General features: G+C 38.0%; 1 protein-coding gene across 1 annotated transcript; it reads right to left on the bottom strand.

Moving 5' to 3' along the window:
- Positions 1 to 373: 373 nt before the first annotated feature.
- Positions 374 to 15081, bottom strand: tim (timeless). Its single transcript, XM_017148587.3, is given in 15 exon segments — positions 374 to 965; positions 1961 to 2359; positions 8241 to 8342; positions 9054 to 9306; positions 9552 to 9912; positions 10092 to 10244; positions 10308 to 10461; positions 10951 to 11078; positions 11141 to 11339; positions 11399 to 11907; positions 12339 to 12480; positions 12545 to 13095; positions 13609 to 14654; positions 14905 to 15018; positions 15021 to 15081. Coding segments are annotated over 15 exon segments (4260 nt in total). The 5' UTR covers positions 15067 to 15081; the 3' UTR covers positions 374 to 862.
- Between the last annotated feature and the right edge of the window lie 868 nt (positions 15082 to 15949).

Genomic DNA, 15949 nt, shown 5'->3' with positions numbered 1-15949 from the left:
AACCAAGTCGCCTAAGTTTTATTTAGTGCACTGGAAATATTAGTATTTATAATAGAATTTATTTCAGTCTTTTATAATTTTGAGATGGAAGAATATATATTTTATTAATTATTATAATTATTATTTTAGCTCCCATATTTTTTCGAGTGTTCTTTTTTTAGTATTTATTTTCCGCAGTTGTTTTTTCCCAGTTCTATCGGCTACCGTGCGTGCAGTCTCCCCAGATTGGCCCCTCGCCAATCCGCTGACCCCCAGCCCCCGAAATCCACCAGATGACCTTAATTCGCCTTGCCCACCGGTCGTTTATCTTGCGGCTCCGCCAATTTGCTGCACATTATTCACATTTGGATTTGCACCCAGTCAAAGACAGAGATTTGTGGATTTTGGCTACAGAGAAAGCTTTATTATTGCTAAGCATAACTTATGACTAAGGATATACGTACAGATGGATTTTGGATACGGACGCTCTTCTTTCGCTTAACTCGTGTAAATAGATTTATCTGTGTGTGTATATTTGCACTATTTCAACCAGGAACTGCCCATTTTCATGTGTGTTTGTGTATGTGGTAAGTATACAGAATACAATTGGAAACTAAGGTTAACTTAAGGATAAGATAGGGATAGAATCTAAAGAGCCTCACATCTTGTAACCGAATAATGCACTTCGCTTTCTGCTTAGACTTTTCGTTAACTCTAATTAATCAGGTATACTTTTGCATTTAGAGGTCATATAATATTAATGTACAATCCTTGTGCTGTGTGATATCAAAGGTGTTAAGGTACAATTCATTCCAGCAGCTGGCGGGCCTCACTCAAAACTCGGGGTAATCGGGATATTCTGGATATCTGGGACATTGGATCCTCAATGATAGTGGGGCACACGGAACTCGGTTCGCTCAAGTCGATCGTCCTCATCGCTCACATACATTCTGGTTAGGTCCGAGGCCAAAGAGACATTATCGCTGCTGCAATGATCATGAGCCAAAAGTCGAGACATGAGCAAAACACACTTAAGAAGTTACCCGCCCAAAAAAAAAGGCCAAGAACGATTTCCATTGATTTTTGGCGGCCAAAAATAGCCATTGAAATCGCACAAAAAAAGTGGGATCAAAATGTTCGGCAGCCGCAAATGGCTAAGACTGAATAATTGCTTGCCATAAATTTATGTGAGACACTGTTCGGCAATGCCCGGTATTCTCCAACTATCCCCCCTTTGGCGGACATATTGACAGCATGACGGCCTGCCATTTGCGCAATCTGTCTAATTGTCAATTAGCCAGGTCGAAATCTTGGATTGGCTTTGACTTGAGCCTCGCCTCCATCGGTCTCAATTTCAATTTTCTTTTTTTTTACGTACATCAGTTGCCATCAGGCGAAAAGTCCTCCATCGATTAGTTAGCCAATAAAATGTTATTTTAAAGGAGTTCGGGGGTCACAAAATAAATTAATAAAGTAGTTGAGATGGTGGTACATTTCACCATCCTTAATGTATAACAATTATTCATCTTAATTTAGGCTTTTTCAAAGCTTGGGCGAATTTGATTGAAGAAATTTGTCAAGCCAGTATTTCTGTTTATAATAAGTACATGGTAAGGGGGAGATATGCCTAATGCACAGCATTCGTACATATCTCGAAGTTTTCTATACATAAGAAGGGAAATCTCTATTTAAGAAATCTGTTCAAACAATATTTTCTAAATACTTCTTAAGGAGGAGGCTTCATTAAATGTTGAGAACATTTTATGGGAAGATTTGGAAAGGCGAATAAGAAAATATTGCATTGAAGAAATCTGTCAAACAATTTCTTCTGAAGGAAAAGCTAGAATCCATAATTAAAATAACATATTTTAAAATATTTCTTGGTACACAAAAGACAGCACAAAATAATAAAAATACCCAAAGTGCGACTTTCTAAATGGGCGTCCTTTCGAACTGGATTTCCAGTTTCTATCGCACTCACTTTAATTCCTTCTCCTTCTCGTAAACAGAGGCCACCATGGCACTGTACTCCTGGTCCAAGTTGTTGGCCCGCGAGAAGTGCGAGCTGTTGACCTCCAGTCGCTCGAAAGAGGACTTCATGGAGGCCTCAACATCCACCTCCATGTCCAGACCGGAGGAGCCACCTACTGCCGTTCCCGTGCTCATTAGAGCCACCATGGACAGCGAGGACACGGTGCCCCCGCATCCGGAACTGCTGCTGTTCTCATTGTGACTGCCCATGAAGGTGTTCTGCATGTTGAAGCTCAAGGTGTTCTTGGGATTCACCGAGCTCATCGAGGTGCTCGCCGCCTGCGAGGTGACCGCACTGATGGACTTCCCCAATCCCTCATCGTCCACGATTGTCGACGAGGAACCAATGCTGTAAGAAAATATAAAAAAATAAGGTTAGTAAATATTTGAAAATTTCAAATTTGCTAAGATCTAAACTATAAATTTTCGAAAAAGTACAAACTTTTTTATTACATTTTTTAACGGGAAAATACGAAAACAATTTATCTTGATTAAATTCAGTATCAATAAAAGAAAATTAAGGAAAATCTGTGTTTTTTTAATGTCAAATCTACATCATTGGCTGGTAAATTTACCACGGTAATGTAAAATTGATCTTAATTTTTTTTGTGTGTGCCTTTTTTTTTTTTTTTTTCATAAATCCTCTACCATTCTTCACATATCCCTTCCCTTTCAAAGAAACTTAACAGATCGTTGCCCAATTAACCCTTTGCCACTCGAGCCCATATATTCTCACACTTTATGGCCATAGTAGCAGTTAGTGAATTGAATGACTCAACAAGACTGCATGGCTGCTGCAGTTTTATTTTCATTTTATTTTTGCTTGTTTATTTAATAATTAAAATGATTTATGGGCCTGATTGATGTGGTGGCAGCAGCAGTCCGCCAGAGAGCAATTGGTGTCCATGTTGCACTTATTACTTTGCAGCAACAGCAAGCATAAGAATTGGCAATAATGTAAAATGTTAACCAAATGTAAAAAAATCGAAAACTAAAGCCAAACCCAAAACGAAGTCAAAGCCAAAGAAGGTCGCCCATTGAAGCTGGGAAAACCGAAACCAAATAAAAATATGGTTGGTGGTTAGTAGTCTTCTGCCCGATGTTGCTGCTGTTTCACTTGGTGTTGCTGCTGCGCCTGACAGATTGCAGAGTCGAAAACAGCCCACGGGCCACTTGAAAAGTGCAACTCTAGCCTGAGCTGTTGACTTTGGCTTCCTTGTGGGCTGGCTAATGCATTTATACTCGCACATAGCTGCAACTCTCGGCAAATAACAAGAAATAGCAAAAAATGAGAAAAATGTCAAATTCAATTTTCGCCAGGCGTCAAAGTAAATTACTTTGGAAAATTGCCTTTTGTCAACGCCCACGCCCCCAGGGAAACACGTAAAAAAATATATAAAAAAGGCGGCCGAGGAGCGTGCCCACATCTTGTGTTAATTTGCCTAAGCTTTTAGAGAGTTATGTAATAATTATAAGTATCTGTGATAAACCTTTTTACTTTGTAAATTTTTAAACTTATTTTGGAATTTAAAAGAAAAATGAATTTCTATAAATAAATAAAATCATATTTCATTCCTTAAAAAAACCAATAAAATTTAAAACACAAATTCAAAATTGTCCAAATTTAATTCCTATAAAAAATTATAAAATGTTTTAAGTATTTATTATTTATCATTGGTTGCCTTTATAAGTAAATATATATCAAGTTTGCTTCTTAAAAAACTAGATGACTTCATCCTTAATGATCTAACCCAACTATTGAGTCAGCAACCGAGATAGCTTTTTATATACTATCCAAACTAACAAAAGAACTTGTTTGGTTGCACTTTGGGACGCACGCACTGCCTTTTTAGCTTGGGGATCCCCCGGGGGGCCAAAGATCGCGTAACATTTGACTTTTACTTTCCACGCAAAAACAAGGGAAAAAAACAAAAAACCGTAACAAACTGTAAGCACAAAAACTCGTTTGACAAAGGCAGAGGAACCGCAGATACAACGTTTGTGCAGCAAACAATAAATAAAATATCAGCAAGAATATTTCATATGCCTTCGAACTTCGAAGAGCAAAACGCAGATCGCAGATGGGACAGGCTAAAAAAATATGCAAATTTCATTCCGAAAAACTGGTTCAGTTTGCTGGAAATTCTCAGGGGGTCGACGACAGTACGACAGTTTCTTCTAAGGATGCAGCAACAGTTGTCAAACGATTGTAAGCCCGGCTAAATGTCAACATCACTCGATGTGATTAATGGCGGTTTCTGCTCCGATCAGCTCCGATTTCTAATTACCCCCCAAAACAATGGGCAATTATTCAGGCGGCTTATTAAAGTTAATTCGGTGTAAACGCTTTGATTTCGCCCTATAAGCCTAATGAATTGATTGACTCCGAGCAGCTGCGGCAGCGAGATTATCTGGATTGTTTATGCGACAAAGCAAAGACAATTTATGCAGCCAGGGTGCGAGTGTTATTGTAGCCACTGTCCTCCAGCTAGCGGGTATCCATCAGATACAGATACAACTGCCGTACAACATTCATAGGCTCTGTCTCAGCTGCGCGTGCTAATCGCGATGACTTCATTTCGTGTTGCTCTTGATGTTGCTGCTGTTGCTAGTGTTGCTGCTGCTGTTGCTCATGTTGCTGCTGGGTTTTTGCTGCTGCTGCTGCTGGGTTCGCTGACAGAGGTCAGGCCCATGTATCTCATGGGTAGCATTGATTGCTGGATAGCCGTGTGTTCGCTTGTGGCGGACATGGCCAACTTGTCGAAGGTGTAAATGATTCTTAAGAAAAAACGACACGTATTTTGGGTTCCAAGTGAGGGAGTGGAAGGTAGGAATTTAAGTTTTATCAATACCTCATAAAATCATTTGTTATAATCCTTTTAAAGTATAACCTTTGTTGGAAAGTCTTGAATTTAATTAACTAATTTAATTTAACTAAAAATTTCTAAATAGTTTGAAATATTTAAAAAATATTATTCTTTTATATATAAGAAATATTTGAGAAATTTTGAATAAACAATAAATATGTATTATTGCATTTTTATTTATTAAAACTGTCTATCATTTAATTGAAATATAATTATATTTTAACTTTAACATTTTTTAACAATAAATAAAAGTTCTCATTTATATATAATTTTTTTTTTTACAAAAAATGCAATCTTCTAAATAAAAATACAAATGCGAAATTGAAACAAACAAGGCAAAATACAAACAAACCAATAAATCTTTTAACTAATGATATTATGTAAATGTTATCTTGATTGGACGTGGGAAATTTAATATCCCAAAAAATAACACAGTTGAATAAAAACCAAAGTATATGGCTGCATTAAATCATCAAAGTAAGTCAAAGCCAGACTCGGTATTTTGAATTATTCAATACTTGCAATCACAATTAAACTGTTTTATGTTCTCACAGTCCAATTAGATATTAAGGCCTTTAATTGCCAGATATCAATCAAAGAAACTAGTTTGAATGCCCAAATTAAACGCAGCAGCCCCACCCTTTTTGGATCCAATCCAAACAAACCCAATATACTTTGCGTTATCCTATAATCGCGGCAAGTCCGACTATTTATCGCGAATCTAAGCGCTTTGGTGTAACAACAAAATGCCATACAAAAAGTCATAAACCCAAATGCAAAATGCTGTTCAACATGAGCAGCAGCCGTCGCAATCGGAATCGCCAAGTCGCAGGAGCAACTCCGCCAGCGGGTGAGCTGCATATGAATCGGAATCTGATCGTGTGGGGTCTTGAGACGGGCTCCGTAGTCGCAGTCGCAGTCTGGCCAAAAAGTACGAGTAATACGGACACACATGGCCAAAGCGGATGAGATACACGCTCTATATGCATCTAGATAGATAGTCAAGCACTGAACAAAATCAGGGGTAATATAGTTTTTAAATGTCTAACAAACATTTTCTCTTCGATCCTTTATATACCCTTGCAGAGAGTATTATTATTTCATATAATATTTATTTATTTATTGAAAGTAACCATTTGTTACAAATGTCAATTAAAACAATCTTCAGCAAGCGTACACTGTCCTAATTTATCGTCCCAGACATGACAACTTGGGCAAGGAAATCGCCTCGCTAAGGAAAGGCCCATCAGAGTGAAAAAAGTTATACAGAGAAGTTTGAAGTTCATTTTTAAAGTTGAAGTCAACGCAGCTTAATATATAGTAAAGTTATGGACAACAAAAACTAATTGATTTTATAAGGTTAATTAAAGTAAAAGTATTAAATTATTTAACGCAAATGTCAAATATTATCCATTTATGCACATCAAAAGAGGAAATCAATCTTACAGTTTTATAATTAGCCGTTACATTATAATACTATTTTCGTTTTTACAGTAGGGGAGAAGGGGGCTCAAATAGTACAAGGGCAAAAATAATATGTGATGAAGAAATTACGAACCAGTTTTCGTCAATGTCAATTTTCTGAAAATCGTCTCATTCTATTCGGGACACTTAATTGGACATTGGTCGCTCGCGAGATTTTTTGAAATATTTATTTTCTGAAGGGAAATTTCATGCCCCATCGCGTTTCTCTTACTAAATATTTTTTTGGTCTTTGATCTTCGTGGTATTTAGCAAAACATCAAACATTCCTTCTGGGGTGGAAATGGGGGTGAGACGGGCTCCGTAGACGCAGTCGCAGTCTGGCCAAAAAGTACGAGTAGTACGGAGACACATGGCCAAAGCGGATGAGATACACGCTCTATATGCATCTAGATAGATAGTCAAGCGGTGGCCTTAAGTGCACTGAACAAAATTAGGAGTAAAGTAACAAACTTATTCTGCAGATACTTTTTATACCATTCCATTATTGAAATAAACCATTTATTAATTTACTTTATTTTCAATTTTCATAAATAAAGTATTACAAACAGCTATTGACAACAATAACCAATTGATTTTAAAAGCTTCCTTAAGCAAAGAAAAATCAATTGTTTAATGCAAATGTCAATATAGACACATGTCCTTACGTATACACCGTCCTAATTTTTTGTTCCAAACATAGCAATCTGGGCATTGAGGTATATTCGCTAAGGAAAGGCCCATCAGAGTAAAAAAAGTTATACAGAGAACTTTAAAGTTCATTTTTAAAGTAGAAGTCGAAGACTATCGTACTTGTTAACGCAGCTTAATATATAGTAAAGCTATGGACAACAAAAACTAATTGATTTTATATGGTTAATTAAAGTAAAAGTTTTAAATTAGTCAACGCAAATGTCAAATATTATCCATTTATGCACATCAAAAGAAAAAATCAATCTTACAGTTTTATAATTAGCCGTTAGATTATAATACTATTTTCGTTTTTACAGTAGGGGAGAAGGGGGCTCAAATAGTACAAGGGCAACAATAGTATGTATTGAAGAAATTACTAACCAATTTCCGTCAATGTAAATTTTCTGAAAGTCGTCTTATTCTATTCGGGACACTTTATTGGACATTGGTCGCTCGCGAGATTTTTTGAAATATTTATTTTCTGAAGGGAAATTTCATGCCCCAACGCGTTTCTCTTACTAAATATTTTTCAAATCAATTCAATCAAATTGCCAAACAATAACCAGTTGATTTTAAAAGCTTACTTAAGCAAAGAAAAATCAATTAGACATTTTTTACCATGATGCGTACACCGTCCTAATTTATCGTCCCAGGCATGACAACTTGGGCAAGGAAACCGCCTCGCTAAGGAAAGGCCCATCAGAGTCAAAAAAGTTATACAGAGAACTTTGTAGTTCATTTTTAACTTATTACTATCCTCATAAATTATATGAGAATCAACCCCATTAATTGTTTTTCTAATTTAATATAATAGTTGCCAGTGCAGTCAGTTCTAAGTGGAAGGCTGGGAGACTGGCCGACTGGCCGACAGACACAATGGCCAAAACGGAGCTGACATTTAGTGCGCAACTGGCGACAACGACTGTCAACACAGGAAAGTAAATGTACCGGTGGCCCCAAAGTTCATAAATCGCGGCCCAGCGTTTTGGAGCTGGCTGATTTCAGTTGGCCGAAAGAGAGAGAGAGCCGCGCGTCGTGTTAACAATATGTTTAGTATTTTTTTGGAGAGCCTTAACGGCTGCGGTGTGCCATAAATCTGAAGATTTTCGGCATTGTCTTCGCTTAGGTTGGGCTAGGTCGCGCGACTTGGCTTAAGATATGGATATGTGGATGTGAATATGTGGATGTTTGTGGACAAAGTGCACTTACCAATCGCTGGGATCACCAGCCGGACTTGAGCGCTGATTGCATTTGCTGCGCATGACCAATTGCAGCCAGTTGGGAACCGGAGGCGTGGGATCAGGCGTATATCTGTCAAATAAAAGGAGGAAAATTAACAAATGATGGGTTAGTAAAGCGTTCGCATTGGAAAAGTATCCTATATGGTATTGCTACCTTGCAAATATTTTATATAAATTATTTGGTTGGGAAATCTTCCTTTGTCACTCAAAAAACTTTATAATTTAATTTAAAGGATTACTTTTATTTATTTAGGATATAAATCAAGATAAAATAATTTGAAATACAGACAGGAGTGCTCTCAGTATGATTTTTAAGATAAAACAACTTTGAAAATTGGATAGAAGTAGTCTTGACTTTGTATGACGATGCTTTTAATTATTAATTTACATTTTATTTGAATTTTAAAATTTTTGAACACGAAATTCTTTTATGAGTCTATACCCTCATTAAAATTAAAAGTTTCCATTAATTTAAAAATCTATTTAAAGGTAATGCAATATTATTTATCCCTTTTAAAATAAATTTGGATTATTTTAATTTATGTAGGATATAAATCAAGTCGAAATGATAAGAAATCAAGACAAAAGTACTGTCAATATGATTTTCAAGAGGAAGCAATCTTGAAAAAGGGATAAAAATTCTCTTGATTTAGCATGAAGAGAACATTTTGTCTTGATTTCAAGAATTCGAGATATAGTAAATTCCAAGAATGTTTTTCCTTAGCTTCACGACATAATATTTTCTTAGAACTAAACATTTGTTTTCTCATTTGTTACACACCTGATAATCGAGTTGCAGTGCTTGGTCTTGGGCACCGCGAAGATCTCGCTGGGCGGGGGCGTCGATTCCATGGCATGGGCCTTCTCCACATCCGCATCCACCTCGGGTATAAGAGCCAGCTCCTCCGGCTCGCCGAGATCCACGTCCAGACTGCTCACCGAGCTCAGGGAGTTCCTCGGACCAGTGTGGTGATATCGCAGGGGACTCGCCGCCGTCGCATCCTCCAGCTCACTGGCATCGAACTTGAGGTTGACTATAAGAGCCCAGAAGGAGGAGAAGGAGAGAGGCACACAGCATATCGAGATACACCGACGGACACACAATGAGAATGGGCACGGAATGGGACGGAAGTACGGATATGGATGCGGATTCGGGCGAGATTCCCATGATCAAAATTTCACGCACAGAGAGAGAGTAAAAATTGTTGATAACGGTATACACAACACCTTTTGCAACATGACAGGTGATATTTTTTTGTGTGGGATGACTTCAACTCACGTTTGTCCAGGGGTCCCAGCTTCTTGGCCAGTCCGTACATCGTCTCCGGTGTCCAGTAGTCCGGAATTCTGGCGAAGATCGAGCCCGCATCTGCCGGCAGCTGGATGCCAAGTTTATGGAGCAGCAATACAAAGGGTTGGTAGAGCATCGTCGTGGACTGTTCGTTGTTCCACTGCACCACCGGTATGGATTTCTGTTTGCAAATGCAATGATAGGCCACCGGTTCCATGATATGATTGCCCTCTGGCACTTTGAGGCCACTCCGCAGGGTCAGCTTGACGAAGCAGCTCTCGATTAGGATCTTCTGCAGCCACACCAGGTGCTGCGACTTGTGCTCCTTGATGATCAGGTCAAGGAGGATCTAGAAAAATAGATATATATTTAGACTTTGGAAAATATTCGGAGACCTATTTTTTATTTGCATGAAAATTTAATTAATTTAATTTAATTAATTTAGAAATCCAAAATAATTTCCAATATTATTTGCAATTTTAAGAAACCTTTTTTTTAATCCCTAAGAATAATTTTAAGTAATCTCACCTGCACATCATCAGAAGGTTTGCCATAGGCGCACTCCTTAATCTCAATTCCCGACTCTGTGGTCGCAGAAGTGGGCGTGGTTAGCAAAGTTCTCTGGTATTCAGCATCCTCGAACTTCATCAAGTCATCGTACTCCAACAAGGTAATAATGTCCTACAAAAAGTAGTCAAATAATTAAAAAAATACCATTTGCGGATGATTTTCGTATATCCTCACCTGTTGCAAAAGTTGTTGGATTATGGAAATTCGAGTTTTCAGCTTGTTGCCATTGTTGCTAAAGAGCTTGACTATTTTTCCCACAATATCGTTGTTCTTCTTGCTCTGCACATAATACCAGTAAAGGGTATCCATTTCCTCCTGCGACCAAGAGCTAATAGAAAATAAATAATAGTTAATTTTATTCAACTTAAATTATATGTTCTACTGACTAAAGCAATTAATTAAAATGTTATTAAAATTTAACTGCAAGTGTAGTGTTAGTTTTATCCAAATGTTGGAAAGGACCTTGGGCTTTTCAATTTCTACATTTTGTTAGTAAGCTCTTTCTTAAGGAAAGTTTTGTTAGTAGGCTTATTAGATCAAATAAAGAATTACATAAATACTTGGTCCCCTAAAAATGAATGAGTAATATTGGAAAAATCACTTGAAGGACATCCAGAGATGAAGATTAAATTAGTGCGACTAAATATTTCTAAAAGAAAACACTAAACGCCGATCCTATATGGTCCATAAATGTTCAAAATGATGTTTATTATTTGTGTTATTCGTATCTTAAATCAATGAACTTTTAAGTTCAACAAAGTATTTGGAAACACCCTATGTGTAGTATTGCTTATATGAAAACGTCTGAAATCCTTACCAAACGGTATGTTCCTGATTGTGTTCTTTGGTCATTTCAGTCAAAGAAGTGGTGGGAATGGTCAGAGGTGACTTTGGAGGGGTGTTCATGAATTTGTGAATGACATACTCGATGAGATCGGACCAGTCCTGCAAAAAAACCAAATAAATTATGATATAAAGAAAATTATTTTCCAATAAATATAACTTACATCACACAGCTCATAGTCTGCCTCCCAAATTCTGGAATAGGTCTTTAGGATAATCGGTTGGAATAGCACACCAATCTGACCCAGATCACCCCCTATGTGATGCATCATGGTGAAGATGCAGTCGTTGACGAACTCTCCATTGTTGTTAAAGTCCTCCAAGAGGATGCCGTAATAGTGCATTACCTCCAAAGTGGCAAACCTTTAAATTAAATATTGTGATTACATTTTTAAAAATTATCTTTTAAAGTTAAATCTCACTGTGTAATGTGTTCTGAAAGGCGAATTGATTGACCTCCTTCAACTTTGGCCGCATTGTCCAAAATCAGCAGAAGTATGTGATTGGTCACCACTAAATCCTGGAGATACTGTTTGGAATGGATGCTGGGATTGAAGCGCCTTAGCAGCAGCACAAAGAGACATCGCAGATCGGACATTTCGCTGATCTGCAGCTGGAGTTGCCTCAAGTGCTCCCGGTCGTCCTCATTTAGATGGGTAACTTTATTGTACGTATCGATGGCCTGCAGGAACTCCCGGATGGCCGTCACCACCAAGTGCATCCGCCTCAAATAAGGCTTCAGATCGCTGCCCTCCTGTCTAGCGTTGAGTTCCAGTTGCTCACAGAGGGACACTCCCTCGTAGGTCAAGTAGCTCAGCACATCGTAGGTGAGTATGGTGTCGATGTGCTCCATGTCCAACTCCAATTGGGCGGCGAACTTCAGGAAGTAGGTGACCAGCCAGAAAAAGTGAGACGTATCTATGGGCACCTTCTAAATAAAAAATAAATAAAATTAGAAAAATTGTCTTTACTAAAATAATATGAGGAAAATAAAATATAATTTTTAGAACAAAATACTTTGCCGGGAAATTTGATTTATCTACTTTTAACTTTAAGGATTTAAAAATTGTTGTAATGTCTCATTTATATTTCTTCTTATCTACTTTTAATTTTATAGATTTAAGGATTTTTTAAGCAGTCATCTATAAATTGTTCTGAGTATGAAAAAAAAAAATAATAATAGCAAACCATTAAATTAAAATGATTTTTATGATTTCACGTTTTAAAAATTAAGTTTTAAAAGTTTTTTTTGATCAATTTCACCTTGTTCTGTCTCATTTCATTATATTTTGGCCATTAAAAAAATGTTGTAAAACCCAAATTAGGAAATTTATAAAATTTTCTTTAGTAAAATTCACCTACCGCATTGGAAAGCAGTTGCATGTGGAGCTCCTCCACCAGATAGCTATAGCCCTTGAGGAGAAAATCCACGGTGAATTCCTTTAACAGATTGGAAATATCATCGTCAGTGGGTGTGTGCTGAACCAGGCCCTTCATATTGATGCTGTTTTATAGAATTTAAGATTATAGATATATAATAAATTATATGGTTTTTTCCTAGAACTTACAGACTACTCTTGCTGCGCTTGACCAACTTTTTGCGTCTCAGCTCTTTCTTATCCATAAGTGACATAATGGTGCGAGGTTTATTCCTTGGTTTCGTGTTACACGGAGGCTTCTGGTGCTGCGGCTTGCCCTGCGGCCCGTCGTCATCGTTGCTGGAGGTGGAAATGGACTCCTGGTTCTCCACCTGCGTTCCATAACCGCAATCCGATAGCTCCGATTGCGACGAGGGGCACTCCCTCTTCTGCGGGCAACACTTTCCCTTGGTCAGCTGAAGTTGGCCCGCGTGGGGAGACTTCTGGCCAAGCTTAACGGCCGACACGTGGGACTTGTAAGACGATTCGTTGAACTGGTGCATTTGAGCTTGGGCCGAGGTGCAGGCCCGGACGGGCAGCGGCGGTGGCGGCTTGAAGGGCTCGTTTCCCAGGCAGCCAGGACTGGCAGGACTGGCCGATGGGGTGGTAGTGTTGTTGACCTTGTCAGCTGGTTGTTGGGTTAAGTTTAGGGGCTCCGAGGACTCGCCCAGTCGCAGGTATTCCCCTTCCTCCACTTCGTCCTGAGAAAAATAATTAGGAAATTTAAAAAGGATTAAAATAAATAAATTTAAGTAAGATTTAAATAAATGAAATTAAATAAGATTTCAATAACCACATTTAAACAAGATTTAAATAAATAAATTTAAATAAAAAACTTTTAAAATTAAAAAAAAATTTCATTAATAAGTTTTGGTGTTATTGAAAATACTGTTATAAGAATATAAGAGCTTGATAAAATATATATCAATAATTAACTGTTGATATTTTTTCAAGCTCTAATTGCTATATTTGAAAATTTTGACAGTTTGTTATTTATCAATGTCTATTTGTGTTTTTTCTCATCGAATAAACTTTGTCAAAATATCGAAAATATCGAAAATGACCAATGTTATTTTCAATAACTAATTCAATAATAATAAATGGTGGTCAGAGGAGATAATCTATAAAAAATATCAAAATAATTACAAAGTTTAAATTTAATTTGAGAATTTAAAATATTTAATCTAGCTAAGATATCAAGTCAAATAACCCACCTCATCTTCATTCTCATCGCCCTCTTCGTCCCGCTGGATTTGGATTCGCTGCTGCTCCTCGTACTCCCCATCGTCCATGGACTCCCCGGTGGGCTGCGATTGCTCCGGGGATCCGGGCTGTTCACTCCCAGTCATATCGCTGGCCTCCTCGAAGCCATCTGCTTTATCGGCCGGCACCCTGGCCATGGCATTCTGGTACTCCTGGCCCTTGCGACTCACCTCCTGCAAGGTGGCCGCCGTTCCCTCCCGCAGCATTCCATTGCCCCTTCCATTGCTCCCGTTGTCCGAGGAATCCGAGGTGGGATCCGAGGTCAGCATGGGGCTGGAATCGCCACTGCCCTGCTTCGGGGGCGAGGTATTACTCTCGTTATCCTCAGAACTCTCCGACAGAGAGGCTTCGAACCAGAGATTGAGCAACTTCTGCAGCGTGCTCACATGCTGATCCTTGTAGATCAGAGCGATCAGCTGCACCATGGTCACTCCCCAAAAGGCTCTCTGCGGACAGGTCATCAGATAGAGGAGTAATTTATCGATACTCTGGATGAACAGGTTCCATAGAATAGTATTCTGCATAGAGATTCCATGGGGCATCGACTGCATCATGGGCATAACGCAATGGGCATGGGTCTCCGGAATGTGAAGGATGTTCCTCAGCAGCAGCAAACAATTATTGATCTGATCGCATTTGTGCGGTGAGAGCTTGGGATCCGATTCCAGGATGTGCTTCATGTACTCCACCACGCTCTTGGTGCTCCTCGCCTCGGTGAAGGCCTCCTTGCTGGTGTAGAGCAGCTTGTTCAGCTCGAAGATGGTGTGGCGACCCACATCCGTGCGGTACATCACGTCCACGGAGAACAGGCACTCCACCGGCACCGTCAGGTTGACCAGGATCCGGATCACCGACTCCAGGACCGCATCGTCCTTGGCATTTTCCAGGAGCGGTATCAAATCGGACCTCACATTCTGGCCAAATCCAATGGCCCGGCGGAAGGTGCGAAGCGTTTGGTCCTCATAGGTTAGTTTGTTGTTAATCTCCTCTAGAATGGCTAAAAAAATTCGAAATATATTTAATTTAATATCCAAGACATAAAGAAATAATTTAAATAAAAATAGTTCACAGTTAATATTGATTTATTTATCTAGTAAACGGTTATACTTTAAATTTGTTTATTGCATTTTGTTGTGTTTTAATTTAATAATAAATATAATTTTCTAAATTATTTTTGTTTTTTGAACATCTTTGATATTTCAAATAGGTGGTTAAATAATATAACCATTTCAATTTAATTAACTTACCCAATGCATTTGGGTTGACCACATAGGTGTCTCCTTCTAGACAACCCAAAGAGGAGAAAGCGCTGTACAACTGCGGAGTTGCTAGTAACCAGTCCATAACCGATTTTACTCTTTAAAGTTCTGATTGTTCAAGATGTGATGCTCGAGCCTACCTCTGCTCATTGTCGATGGCAATCATTGATTTACCTCTTTCAAGTTTACCCACAAACTGTAAAAAAAAATAATTATTAAATATTTTATTATGTTATTAATAATGTTAATAACAATTATAATTATTATTCATTAGAATTAATCATTACATAATCCAATGTTTTATAAATGAAAAGCCAACTTTTAAAAATTTAAATAATTTTTTTAATTACTCTAAAATATTGTTATGATGAAATAAAAAAAAAAGTTGTACTAAAAATAATATAGTTTATAATTAGTAAAACTTTTTTTTTATTTCATCATAATTGCTCCATTATGTGCAAAATATTTTAAAATAATTTAACCGTGTGCTCTATTTGTAAACAAAAATAAGTTCACCTTAATACATAGTTACATACTTACCAATATTTAAAACAATTATCTAAAAATAATAAAAGGTCAATTGTCTTTTGTCTAAGTCAATAAATAGAACACCTCAAGCCAAAGAGGTTAAGGTTTCTGTTTAAAAATAGATTAATCCTCTTAATTATTAATTGTCGGTCAGCGGCATTATACAACCGCAAATGGCACACATCACCGGGCTCCAAAAATAAATGCAGGCATGTGACCATCAAGGGCGCAGTCAATGCAATGTGCTGCAATTGCCGCCACTCGGGGATGAAACCCGAATCAACTCCCATTTAAATCCGACGCACATCACCTACTACACGTGCCTAAACGGCGTGTTCCCCATTTACCACCCGTTGTGAATCAAATCAAGAAAAAATGCCTGCTAGACGAGCCCCGAAAATTCCAGGAAGCCACACTTAACAGAAAGAGAGGCAGGGAAAAAAAGAAAGTGGGTTAGACGGGCCATTGCCATTCCAATACAAAAGGGGGTGGACCCATCCCAACC

This window comes from Drosophila takahashii, chromosome 2L (assembly GCF_030179915.1).
Source record: "Drosophila takahashii strain IR98-3 E-12201 chromosome 2L, DtakHiC1v2, whole genome shotgun sequence".
Taxonomy (NCBI): Eukaryota; Metazoa; Arthropoda; class Insecta; order Diptera; family Drosophilidae; genus Drosophila; species Drosophila takahashii.
Note: the sequence above shows the minus strand (reverse complement) of the source record. Positions and strands in the feature narration are given on the sequence as shown.